The sequence below is a fragment of the Condylostylus longicornis genome, unplaced genomic scaffold (assembly GCF_029603195.1).
Source record: "Condylostylus longicornis isolate FDR11 unplaced genomic scaffold, ASM2960319v2 ptg000031l, whole genome shotgun sequence".
Lineage (NCBI taxonomy): Eukaryota > Metazoa > Arthropoda > Insecta > Diptera > Dolichopodidae > Condylostylus > Condylostylus longicornis.
Window position 1 is genome coordinate 2,525,091 of NW_026578000.1, and position 13,978 is coordinate 2,539,068.

The 13,978-nt window shown below is 23.8% G+C and overlaps 1 protein-coding gene across 3 annotated transcripts; it reads left to right on the plus strand.

Annotated features, from left to right (window-relative positions):
- The first annotated feature begins 550 nt into the window (after positions 1 to 550).
- Positions 551 to 10,260, plus strand: LOC129608468 (homocysteine-responsive endoplasmic reticulum-resident ubiquitin-like domain member 2 protein). 3 transcript variants are annotated; one of them, XM_055519964.1, is made up of 5 exons: positions 551 to 693; positions 1,618 to 1,847; positions 8,476 to 8,975; positions 9,088 to 9,513; positions 9,620 to 10,260. In XM_055519964.1, the coding sequence occupies exons 2-5, from the start codon at positions 1,704 to 1,706 to the stop codon at positions 9,936 to 9,938; spliced, it is 1,389 nt and encodes a 462-aa protein (XP_055375939.1). In that variant the 5' UTR covers positions 551 to 693; positions 1,618 to 1,703; the 3' UTR covers positions 9,939 to 10,260. The 3 variants fall into 3 exon arrangements, with proteins under 3 accessions (XP_055375939.1, XP_055375938.1, XP_055375940.1); XM_055519963.1 differs by having other exon boundaries at positions 607 to 746; XM_055519965.1 differs by lacking the exon at positions 551 to 693 and adding an exon at positions 950 to 968.
- The last annotated feature ends 3,718 nt before the right edge of the window (positions 10,261 to 13,978 follow it).

Here is a 13,978-nt window from a genome sequence, read left to right on the forward strand (position 1 = left end):
TTTCAATATTTTATTTATATACAATAATATATACTAAATTTAAGTATTAATATTAATAAATTTCAGAAGAAAATTATTTTTCATGAATATTTCCGATTCTTGCAAATTAAATAGTCTTCTAAAATTAATTTTTAATTTGTTTTAAAAAATATTGTCAGATGTCGCACAAAAAAATACTAAAAAAAAACTTTTATAATGTTATTCCTACTTCTATTTATTTTTATTTACTATTAGATGTCGCTTATTATAATACTAAATTACAAAAATTTATTTTTCAATTGTCAAAATATTCCTACAAAGACGACATCTTCAGCTAGGAATTAACAATATTCAAAAATCAACTTAAACCAATCAAAAAACACTTGAATAAATACACGTCATTTTTTCAAAATTGCATTTAAATACTACATTAGTGCAAAAAAGAAATTAATAATAAATATATTGAAGAGAACGAGAAAGACAATATTTTAATAATTTGACATTTACCTTTTCGCACATTATACTAGCATGGCATATATATATATATATGTTTATATACTTAATTTAAATACGACATAACAGCGAATATTCTGATTTCTGACTTTTAGTGTGATATTCAAGTTACAAAAAATCTCTGTGAAATACGAAAGAAGAAGAAAAAAAATAGATAAAATAGTTTAAGTCGAAAAAAAAAAAAATTAATAAATTTAAATAGTAAATATTTAATGAAAAAATAACTAATAATTTTACGATAAAAATTATTTCAAGTACCTACACACATTTTTTAGAAATTACTAAATCTGAATAATCAATAACAAAAATTATTTTTTCTTTTTTACATAAAAATAAAATCAATTTCGAAATTTTCGGTGAAATAATTAATGGCAGATTTCTAAAAAGATTAACAATAAATATTAATAGATTAAAAAAGAAAGTTAATTTATTTGTTGCTTTCAAAACTAAAAAATAAAAAATATGAAAATTAGAAAGTAATTTGCATAAAATTTTTGTTTAGATATTTTTTTTTTTTTTTTTTTTTGTACATTAAATTCAATTTTTATTTTGAAAAATTCGAACACAGCCTTTTTTCATTTTTTATAAGGCAAATTATTAAACAGCAATAATAATAATAACAATAATAAAAACAAAATAAGAAATAAATTCAATTCATGACTTCATAAAATTCACAATAATTATTTCGTATAATAAAATTGTTTGTATGGTATCTCGACCAGAGAAATTATCTAAACTTATTTTATATACATTCATATATACATATACATTGTTCTACCCAGGTTTATTATGTACAAAGCTTATCACATAAATAAATATACAGAACTAAAATAAAAATAAAGAAAAATAAAGAAAAACAAAAAAAAATTTAAATCATATTTAGAAGGCTTTAAAAAGCTTGTATTTGTCACCGTTGTTAAGAATTTTTCTTTTTTTTGTTTTTTGTAAAATAATTTCAGTAGAACATTTTTATAATTTATAAAGAAAATACGAAATTGCTTAATTGTGACCGAATAGATAAATAAATTGTTGTTGTATATTTTATATGTGACACTTTATTATTAATATAACACTTAAATTATTTTCTTATTTGTTATATCTAATACTGACAATATAACAATTTAGTAGATGACATTTTGAAGAAAATTTTGAAAATACATAAAGGAAAGTGCTTGTTTTTTGGAAAATCAACAAAACAAAAAAGATCAAATATGGCAGAAGATTATAGAAGCACAGTGAAATTAATTGTAAAAGCATCAAATCAACAATTTGAAGATCAAGTTGTTGAATGTTCATATACTTGGTCAGTACTAAATCTAAAGACACATCTTTCTGAGAGTTATCCTAGTAAACCAGTTAGTATAAATAATTTTTTTTTTTATATAATATAATTATAAAAATTATTTTAATTAATATTTATTATATATAAATTTATTGTAGGTATTAAATTGTTGTGATAAAAGAAAAAATGTATTTCATCATATTATGCCTATTTACAATATAAATGATTCCTACTTTTCATAGGTATTTAATTATATTATACTTGCCTTACCTACCTAAATACTTATATGTGGTACAGTAAAACACGGTTAAGTGGAAATCGATCAGCCAAGAAAATTTTGTCCACTAAAGCGTGTTTTCCACTTATACGAATTCGACTTAAAAAATTACCTCCGATGTCAAAGAATTGAATTTATTAAAAACTGGTTCTAAACTTTAATTTTTCAACACTCAAAATGACAGAAACTAAAATATTTTGTGTAGCTACATAGTGTTGCTTTTCTTATTTTGTAGTTGAGAGTGTAGTTTTTCATTTTTGACATTTATGCTAAATAAAAACAAGGTGTGCAGTTAACCGAATAAATTTACATATTAAGTGTTACATGAGGGAAAAAATATATGTGCAGATAAGCGTGTTGTGCACTTATCCGAATTCCACTTAAACGAATTTTTTTATATGAAAAAATCGAAAAAAGTACAAGCCACGAAAATTTGATGCAATTAAGCGTGAAATCCACTTAAGCGTGATCCACTTAACCGTGTTTTACTGTACATAGGTAGTTAAGTAATAAAGTACTTCGATGTTTTAATAGCGTCCTACAGACATACTTTGTTACATGAATAAATTATTATGCTTTCTACCTAGTTATGTATAAATAAATAAAAAAATGGGAGGATAGATACGAGTACCACAGCATATTCAAATATTACGAACAATTTTTATGAATTTCCAGTTCTCTAATGTAATTGAAATTAGTAATAATTAATACTAGTTCAATACTTAATTATCAATTCAGTTATTATAAAAATTTCAAGAAATTTATTTTAATAATTATTTATGACTTAAATACTTTTATCGCGACAAAACTTTTAAAACTCAAATATAGCTGAAATCAAATACATGTCCAATAAAATTTATTTTAATCTAACCTTAATTTTATTCGAGTTCTGGTAAAAATAATGCAGCATTGTTCACAATTATTTTGCGAGAAAACTGATAATTTCCGTTTTCAATAATATTTACTTATCTTAGCTGAAAAAATTGTTATGACTTCTCTTTTTCCTTTTGAAAAAAATTTTGAAAACACAATTATTGTATTGGATATGATCTTACGTACATAATGGGATTTTTTTTTAATTATAATATTAATAAGTATTGAAATAAAATGTTTTTCCTTCCTGCTAGGTATAGGACGGGTTTTATACATTTGAAATTTGATCGGTATGTCAAAGCTCAGCATTCAGTTTAAATGATACTAACAAAAATGTCAACTTAACCTCCTTATCAAATATTTCTATTAAGTCCAAAATTTAAAAAAACTTATTTACATATAAATTTAGAAAAAAAAGATTTTTAAAAATTTCTCGACGTTCATAAGCCAGTACTAAAATACTACAGTAGTAGAAATATTAAACCTTTATTATACGATGAATATAATTTTAATTCAGCAATAACCGAGATTTTTCTTAAATTCTTATGGTTTTGTCATAATAAAATTAAAATGTTTTTGGAAATACGTCAGGACAAGGGTCAGGTGCCTATACTAATAATTGTCTTTATAAATGAGGTGCTCAGCAGCGCTTTAGTGGCCTACTTGTAAAAATGAAATTTCAAGTAAATTAAGATTGAATGTTAAATATTTGATTTTTAAGAAAATTTTTAAAAGGCCAAAACAAACCGTCTGCTCTATTGAATATAATAACTTCTTTCTGGAAATATTTTGGATTGGCCACTAAAGCGCTGAGCACCTCAAATATGTTACCTCAAATATGTATGTTAGAAAAGTAATATAAATTTCTATTATACTTATAAATATGTACTTATTGAACAATGCAAATCTAAAAAGACAAGCCATTAAGGCTACAATAAAAATTGTGCTTAGATTGAAAATTAAAATAATTAGCACCTAAAATTTTAGTATATGTACTAATTAAGTTAAGATTGAATATATAAAAATTGTATTAGAATTAAAAAAAAAAAAAAATCACACTACTCTATTTTAATACTTGATCATTCGTCTCGATTTGATCGCCTTTTCTTACAATTTCCAATTAAGATTACTTAATACGAGTATGTTCATTGCAATTTTTTTTTTTTTTTTTTTTGGAATTTGACGATCAACACTGAACTGATCATATATAATGTACGTACATAAATACATAATGATAACTTTCATTAATTCTAAATGAGAATATTTTTATTTATTTTTATTATTATGCAATTTTGCTCGTATAAGAATAATTTTTTAAATTACAAGAAGTCAGCAATTTTCCAAGCTTTTGTCATTGTACTTTTTGATATCTAGATATGAAGAAATTTTATAATAAGAAATCATTTTTTCTTTTTTTTTTTGCTTTCACTATACTAGCACAAATATTAAGTAACAGGCTATTTAGCTGTTTTAGCTTTTTTAATTTAAAAATTGTAAATTTCACAAATTCATTAAGTAATTGAAATAATGAATGATAATAAGAATGTTTTATTTAAAGATTTTAAATTAAAATCATTAAAGAAAAAAGAAGAGCTAAGCTAATGATCTGATATTATCATATTGTTTAGATTAGATTGTTTTTATTATGAATTTCTTGTTGATTGAGTAGTTTTAATTTTGGTTTTGCAAATTTATTTTATTTCTAATTGCTGAGTATGAAGGATTTCAAATTAATTTACAAAATTAATTGTAAGAAAAAGTTGATTGTTGGAATACTTATTCAGATAATGCTATTTCAGTGGAAAATTGAGATATTTTAGATTATTTAAGATATTTATTATTGGAAACAGCGTATTATTTTAGCGTAAAACCCTGTACATATCGTTTAATTTTAAATAACGTACGTCTCAGAATTTGACGTTAAATTTCTATAAAGTATTCTTAATAGATTATTGATTTTTAGAAAATTTTTAAAGCAAATTACAAGTGAGTCTTTAATTTTTAATCAATTTTACGTGAACGACTTTAAAATAAGATTTGCGATATAATTAATAAATATGATTTTTAATTTATCGAATATAAAAATGAAAATGGGCGGCACAGTGAGATCCACAATTTATAGTTTACGAATTTAAAAATTATATAAGTACTTATTTTCTTTTATCAAATTTTTAGAATAAGGTTATACATATGCTTACATATAGGTATAAATCTGTGTAGTGTGTAAAATATAAAAAAATTTAATTCATTATCAACGTGTTGTTTTCGTTCAGAAATGAATAATTAAGTATTTTACTAATACTAAGTACAATCAAATTGTTATCAAATAAAATATGGCCACGTATTTGCTTATATAGAACTAAATTTAAAAAAAAATCATATACTCGTATATATATATATATTTAGGTACTTTAATTAGTATTGAAAAAGCTTTTGTTTATTTTTATTTATTATCAGCACCTTATTATTAATTTGAAATGTTATTAAAATTATTAAGGGAAAAATATTTCTAATTTTTTTTTGTTTTCCTTTTGTCGGAATTTTTGAAATATATTGCACTTAAATCTTATAATTTATACTTTTATATTATAAAATAGAAAATTTATAAATTTCGCAAATAATTTACAGAAAAATTATTGCGTATTATTTTATCGAAATAGCATATTTTAATTCGATTCTTAGTAAATTTTAAATTCGACTCCTAGTAACTATAAAAGTAATAAGACGCATTTTTTCTTCAATAAATTTAATGTTATAAATAAAATTATAAAAATTATAAAAAATTTTATTATTGTTTAATAATATTAAGTAGCTATTTTATAAAATTATAAAAAAATATTGCAACAACTTTCAAATAATAGTTTCGGCAATTTGAATGGTTTTGCAATTTATTTGTAGGTGAAATTTTATATTTGGTCGAATTAAAGAAGTTTGGTGTGCGAGTTAATGCGAGACCAACTGAAGTTAATATTTGAAGCAATGAACTTTATGTCAAAATGGATTAAAACTGAAGAAAATCAACTGTAATATCAACTGTAAAAGTATGGCATGACATCGATTGAATAAATAAAGAGGCAGAAAGAGATATTATCTAGCAACAACTTCTACTAAATGGAACCCATCTGCTTTTATTAAAAAATATACTTTTCTTTATTTATTTTTTCGTTTTTACATTCCTAAGTTTAACTAAAGTTATAATAATATAGTTATTATTTTTCTTAGATTATGGAAGGTTTAACTAATAGATTTAATAAAAAATTGCAATTATATAAGTTATTAAATTTCATTGTTTTCAGAATAGTTATCATAAATAATATTTATGATAACTATTCTGAAAAGAATATTAGTAATCATAAAAAATTTTCAAATTATCTCGTAATTATTTTATTATTGTTAAGATAATAAAATTATTAGAATCTGTTTAAACTTAAAAGTATTAAATTTTAGTATCAGATTACTTAACTAATCACTTAGTAAAGTAATATTCTAGAAAAAATGACAGCCTAATCTTGTATCTCGCTTTTTAATTTAAGTTTTTAATCACTTTAAAATCAAACTTCTTCTAAAACTTTAAAAACGAGATGTATAAATAATGATTAAATTTTGTATATTCATTTTACAAAAAAAAAGAGATACGCAATACAGAAAAACTTTTCTCACTCGAAAATTACATTATACAAATATTATGATAGTCATTCAACTTCTTCACATTTGGCGAGTAAAATAGCGGGATACACGATCACGCCATAAATATCTGACGCGTTTAAAATTTAAAATAAATGACCTCTTTCTTTTTACTAAAAACTTTATTGTGATGTATAAAATATAAGTACTTCGACTATGTCTTCAGTTATAAATAAATAACAATGCATATTTTCCTGTTTATCCAGCAGTTTTTCTTCAGATTTTTTTTTTTTAACTAGAAAACGAAAATAAAAAAATATTTTACGATGAATAAAATATTTTACAGTTCCAACATCGTTTACACTTTTATAAATTTGCAACTGATTTTCAAAAATTTTTATGAAATTAAATATATTAATTTTAAATATACTATTAAAAGTACGTGATAAATTCATTTACCTAATTGAATTTCTTAAATTTGGGTTTTCCCTTACGATTATATCTAATAAGAGGTCTTAATTTCGAACTAAATTTCAAAATTGTTTTATTTTTTACATTAATTTTAGTACTTAATTATTTATTTTTTACATATCATTTTATTTTATATGTACATATACGTTTATACATATGCACATATATATAGTTATGTGAATTGAAATTTTTCATTAATTTATTTTAAATTTAATTGTATTAGTATATAAAATCTAAAAAGCTTATTATTATTACTCCTATTATGTAAAAAGAGAATTAAAAATTATCTTATGTAATCAGAGTGACAATTTTATTTCGTTTCATTTTTATATAAATTAAAATTATTCAATTGTAAAATTAAACAAAAAATACAATAATGAAAAAGAATAAAATATTTTAATATGTAAGAAAATCAGTCAAAATATGAGTAATTAGATAATTTTATTGAGTCCTCCTTAATCATTTACTTCCATTTATAGATAAGTATTGAAATTTCATATTTGGTGGAATCCTATTTAAGAAATTAAGAATTTCTATAAGAAATTAATAAATGATATTAAATAGTAAAGGGTTGTAGTTAAATTATATTAGTTATTAAATTGAAATTAGTGAAATCTTTAAAAAAACGTGAATATGGATTATTGCATGTATTATATAGATGCAATTAAATTATTTAATATTATATACAGAACATTATTTTTTTTTTCTGTTTTAAAAACTTTGTTTAGAAAAATTTTTTAATCTCATATAAAAATCTACAATATTTTTCATTTAAGTATTACTTTAAATCCTACGGTTACCAATTAAAATGTAAGGATCCATGATCATCATCCAGCCAATAAAAATTAATTCAATTTTGTGTTAATTTTAAAATTTATCTGCGGGGACTACTTTTTTATCGACATATTTAGCTATTTATCAAATTATTTTTATATTTAATTTATTTATTATATTGTAAGCTGCATTCATTTTACGTAAATACAATTTTCCATTTAAAATTTTGAAAGATAATTTTTTTGATTTTGTACAAAAACGAATCGTACAATATGTTAAAAAAAATATATATATATTCGATCAATTTATTAAGTAATTTTAAAATTAAGAATTTAGATAAGGGAATAAAGTGTGATCGTATATATTTTAACCCCGACTGACCTTGTATAAGTATTTCTCAAAATTTTATTTAATATTAACTACTGAATTAAGCTTAATACAACATCATATTTGTTTAATCTGTATAAATAAAATATGAAACATAGGTACTTACTTATTTATGACATTTTTTTTACAAAAAAAAAAATTTATAATGTAAAAATTTTATTTATTTACTTAAATATTCATACATATGTACATATGTATGTATTTAGAATAAAAATCAATAATGTTCGTAGTTAAAATATACATACATCCGATATGCAATTTATTTACAAGTTTTTCCTCTTTGTTTTATTTTCAGTCAATTGCAGAGCAAAAATTAATTTATGCTGGACAACTTTTAACCGACAAATTAATTTTACGTGATATTCTACGAAATTATGATGATATAGAACCAACAAATCATATATTTCATTTAGTATATACACCAAAACAGCGTCAAATGACATCACCATCATCTCAATCAAATACATCGGATTCTGCAACGAATGATAATAATATAAATAATTTTCGAACAGATGGTTTAAGGCAAAGAAATGTTCAAAATATTCAAAATAGTAACCAAGTTAATAGTTCAACTGGAAATGGCAACCCACAAACAATTGGAATTAATCAAATAGAGACAAATAACTGCCCTCCGATACCAACATTTGGTTTCCCAATTGGAACAACAATTGGTGGTATAGGTGCAGAACAATTCAATTCAAACAATATTATTGCACATCAAATGGCATTACAAACATGGATGCAACAAACATATGCTCAATATGTAAATCAATATATGAATCAATACATGAGTCTGTAAGTTTAAATACTTTAAATAAACATACATATACATATGTATTACATTAATTAAATTAGTTAACAAGAATTATTTATGAAATTTTTATTTATTTTTTAATATTCAATAAAGTTATGGCGCAAATGATACATCTGCTTCTGCAACATCCGGTGTTAGTATGCCACAATTTCCTTTTATGCCATACACCGCATCATCAATACCTGTACCTAATATTCCAAATACAGGATCAGCTTCAACAGGTGTCACTGCAAATATCTTACCACAAACATCGCAACCAACAATCAGAAATAATCAACCGCAAATTGCTAATCAACCAAATACTGGCATTCAAGGAAATGATAACCCAGCACCACAAGCTCCCCAACAAGCAGCTGCTCCAAGATTCCCACAAATTGTACAAGAAGAACAAGAAAATCGAGATTGGCTAGATACGTTTTATTCGATGAGTAGGCTTTTGGTTTTATTAATACTAGTATATTTTTATTCCTCACCGTTAAGATGTCTTGCCGTTCTATTTTTGGGTGTAATGATATATCTGTGAGTAAATTAAATATTTTGAATTAAAAAAAATTATAATATTTACATATTATTTACATGTGTATACAAAATTTGGATCTTGAAATATATATATATATATTTTTAGGTATCATGTAGGATTTTTCAGAAATCACTTGAATGTTGGAGCTGTTGAAGCAAATAATAATGTACGCAATAATCGTAATAATAATAATCAACAACAAAATCAACAACCTGAAGGTGCTCAAAGAAACGCTGCAGGAGTAGATACACCAAATGGAAACGATGAAAATAGTAATGCGTCATCTGAAAATAATGCAGATGATGGAACTTCAAATAATGTAGGGGGAGAAAATCAAAATGATGGAACATCTGTGATTGCATTTCTTAGAACTTTTGTAATATCATTTTTAACATCGATCCTACCAGAAGCACCAACGTTATAAATTTTAATTATTTATATTAAAAAAAAATATCTTTTTGCTATTTTAAAATAAGGCAAATGGTAACAAAAAAATTAAAAATAATTTGTTGTTAAATAGAATAGTAGTACATTTGTTTTCACAAAAATTTTTATTATGCATACTACTGTTATTTTTCTATTTTTTATTTTTTGAAAATTTAAATACAGAGATTTTTTAATTTTCCAGTGGATTTATTTTTCGACTAGACTTGTGTACATTATTATTGTAATTTATTAATACTATGTTAATATAAGAATTATTATTAATTTAATCAAATTAACAATAAATATACGAAAAAGGAGAACTCTTTAAGTTTTTTGCCACATAATAATGAATTTTATTTTCAAATAAATAATTAATTTCAAGGTTTTTGTAGTTTTTCAGTATTTGTCAATGTTTTTATTTAAATCACGATAGGTTTATGATAAACAAAATAAAAACCACAATCACTGAAATAAATTGAATAAATTGTTTTGTTGTAAATACTATCGATCTTTTCTTTTTATGCAGAATTTCGTCCAAGTCAAGCTCCATTTTTTAAATATCATAAAGAACAACGTCAGGGACGGGGCCTTACTGTGTAATTCAATTTTCGTAAAACGATTTTTCCGATTGACAGTCACTTTTCAGGTTTCTAGACTTTTAAATAATCACAAATTCCGTTCGTAAGGATTATGAATCAGCAATGGCAACACAATTTTGCGGAGTGCAAAAATCAGTGTTTTATTTCAAGTGTCAAAAGTTTCTTTGTGTTTTTTGTTGCTATTTGAGCACAAAACTTTCATAAAAGAGGATATTTTTTAAAACGAAGTTTTGCAGTTTTTTAACTCAAATTCAAAAATTTAAAACAATCACTCTCTTTAAATTGCTTGTAGATTATTGAGGGCACTTTTATGAAATATCAAATTCGTAATTTTTTGAATTTCAGAGCTATGAACGGAATTCATAAATTAGAGCTATGAACAAAGGCTGCTTATAAAAATGAAATGTTCTAAATGTGTACATACATACATATTTTTTGTTTGCACGACTAAAAATTTATTAATTTTATATTTGTCCAAATGATTGCTCATGAAAATTAAACAACTGAATGACATTTTTGTGCGAAGCGACCTTCATTCGACATTTATACTATAAATTTATTAAAGACACGAATCATATGTATTTTTGGTTTTACTTTAAAGTTAATATTATAATTTAAATTTTATTATATATATGTATTTATCGTAGAAAATTGAAAATTCTTACTGTAAACACAAACCAGTATGTCTGATGCGAATCTATAATAGATTTTCTATATTTTTACAATAAGGTGACCAGCATTCAATAATTTGAGTAGATTTTTTACATATTATGCATAATACATTTTTGAAGTTAATTAACACTAAAATTACGAATTATAGCCAACTTACGTATATATTTCTAATAGCTGAAATTTAGTTGATAAAAACCTAATCGTATATTTATAAAATAATATATATGTTCTCGTATATGTATTTTATTCGACGAATCTGACTGATGGCAAATGACTGATTTCGTATCTGATCATTTTACCCACAGGTGTAGATATTATGTGAATTCCTCGACGAGTTTGTAAGGAGTTGTAAGGAGTTTTTTGCGTAATTATATTAAAACTATTATTTGCATATTAATTTAGCAATGAGTGAAAATAACAATCATGTTAAGTTGCAAATATTGTTCATATGAGCAGTATATCAACTCTAGAGACAAACTGTAGTCAAAGCACGAGTTGTTCATAAGTTAACTTTGAAATAAATATTTTCTTTAAAACTCGTATTTTCTGATGTCTTACTTGATTCATATAATTTAACAAGTTTCTTTTTTCGAATTATACATAATATACTTAACGCTGTCAGTTGCATTTAACTTCTGTTACATAGGACAATGTTGTTTTATTTTCTATTTATTTTATAATAAAATAAATATAAAATTAGGTAAGAATATAGATTTTAAGAGCGTAAGCATTGCACTATTCAAGTTATGGGCACTAATAATTAGACATGATTTAATCAAAAATATTTTAAAATAATTTCAACAAAAATATCATTTGGAAAAACAAAATAATCTCATCAAAAACATATGTATGTATGTAAACATACATATATATGATATGTATATGTAATTAAATTAAAATACTTCATTAAATTCATTAGTCAAATAAGAAATTTTTGATTGAAAAAGAATTTAATTTTAAAGTAGGTTTAAATATAAGTAATGCGTATGTGTAAGCAATACTAACAATTTGTTTTTATTGAATTACAGTTCATTGACCTAACAGATATGAAGTTTATGCCGTAATAAAAATTTGTGGTTTATATTATTATTAAAAGTGCAAAATAACTCTAATGAACACCTATAATATAATTTACACACTAATGATTATTTTATAGTGTATTGCGATATAATTTACATCCTTATAGTCGGTTATCTTGGTTAACTTTATATCGCATATATGGATCTATATACACTTCTACAAATACTTGAATAGGTGTACCAAAAAACGCTTTCAATTACTATCAAACGCAAATCAAACGTAAACATAAATGACAAAATTATCGAATCTTTAAATCAAACAATCCTTTCATACTTTGTCATATATTTGTACGATAACGAAAATGTCATACAATTTTACTTAATGCGATCCTTGTGGTAGAAATGTGAAGTAAAATAAAAATGTTTACTTATTATACAAACACTTCAAAAAATATTTACCCATTATTACAGTTACAAAAAAAAACTCCCACCTTTAAAATTTTTAATTCTATACCTTACATACGAAAAAATAAATTACTCCCGTTTCTAAAAATACGTTATGAAAAAACAGGTAGACATCTATCGCGTACTCTTTCTCTCTACCAAAAATTCTTATGTGTATGAAAATGAAAATAAGAAGGTATACTGCATAACTCTTAGGTACTATCATATCATAAACTGTTTTTTGACCCATTTAAATTTTTAATGTCCAACAGTTATAAGTGTGGCTTATAAGTTAGTGCTATTTATAAGTGAAGTGGAATTGAAAAATAAAATTTGAAATAAAAGCAAAATCAATTTTAATTTGAAAACTAACGAAAATCTAATTTAAAAATTAATAACTATAGTGCCTTAGTAATCGTGCTTTTTTTATCCTTTCTTTGGAGGCAATTTTCATTATGAATCAGGTTGTGAAGGAAGGATTTACTACTAAAGGGAGAAAGCTGTTAGAACATAATGATTATGAATATATACATCAAAGGTAATAAAAGAAAATTTTTTCGTGAAATCGTGAAAAACTTCCTATTTTCATAAAAATTTTATTTAATATTTATGTGTATATTATATTCATAATTTACGTTTATAATAACAATATACATTTTGACTTCTTTTTATGAAATCCACGTTCAATTTTACTAAATAGCTCATCAAAATTTTACACGACTTATCGGTGCAGAGAAAAGCAAAAATTTGATTGCAAGGCGGTCCTTAAAGTTGAAAAAGATGGCAAAGTAATAGCTTCTGGAATGCACACCCATAACTTCACCGACAAAAATAAGAGGGAAGCGCAACAAGCAGTGGCTAGAATGAAACAAGCCATCGCTACGAATGCAGGATATCCAAAAGCTGTAAGTATATTTTACAAAAGCAGTAAACATTAAAATAAATTATTGTTCACCTTTTCCAGGTTTCGGCAAGTATTAAACAAAGTTTATCCAACGAAGTTTTGCGAAATATGCCATCGACATCAGCTTTACAACAATGTCTTTCAAGGGAAGTTTTGAAAGACTGCAATAAGGATGGCATACCTGAAGTTATGATGCAGCATATTATTTATGACTCAGGTAAGTCGGCTGAAAATCGAATGATCATATTTTGCAAAACTGAGGTGGTGGAAAAAATGAGGCAAAGTGAAATATGGTTGGCAGATGGGACGTTTCGTATTGTTCCGCGTCCGTTTTTTCAGGTCTACACTATACATTTCATGATGAACAATTCATCCGTTGCGGGAATTTTTGCTTTGCTTC

Bases quoted from the DNA above. Each gene is read 5' to 3' on its own strand.
- LOC129608468 (XM_055519964.1), top strand. From the start codon at position 1,704: ATGGCAGAAGATTATAGAAGCACAGTGAAATTAATTGTAAAAGCATCA. The intron at 1,848-8,475 runs GTTAGTATAAAT...TTTTATTTTCAG, and splicing joins AGAGTTATCCTAGTAAACCA to TCAATTGCAGAGCAAAAATT. The intron at 8,976-9,087 runs GTAAGTTTAAAT...TATTCAATAAAG, and splicing joins ATGAATCAATACATGAGTCT to TTATGGCGCAAATGATACAT.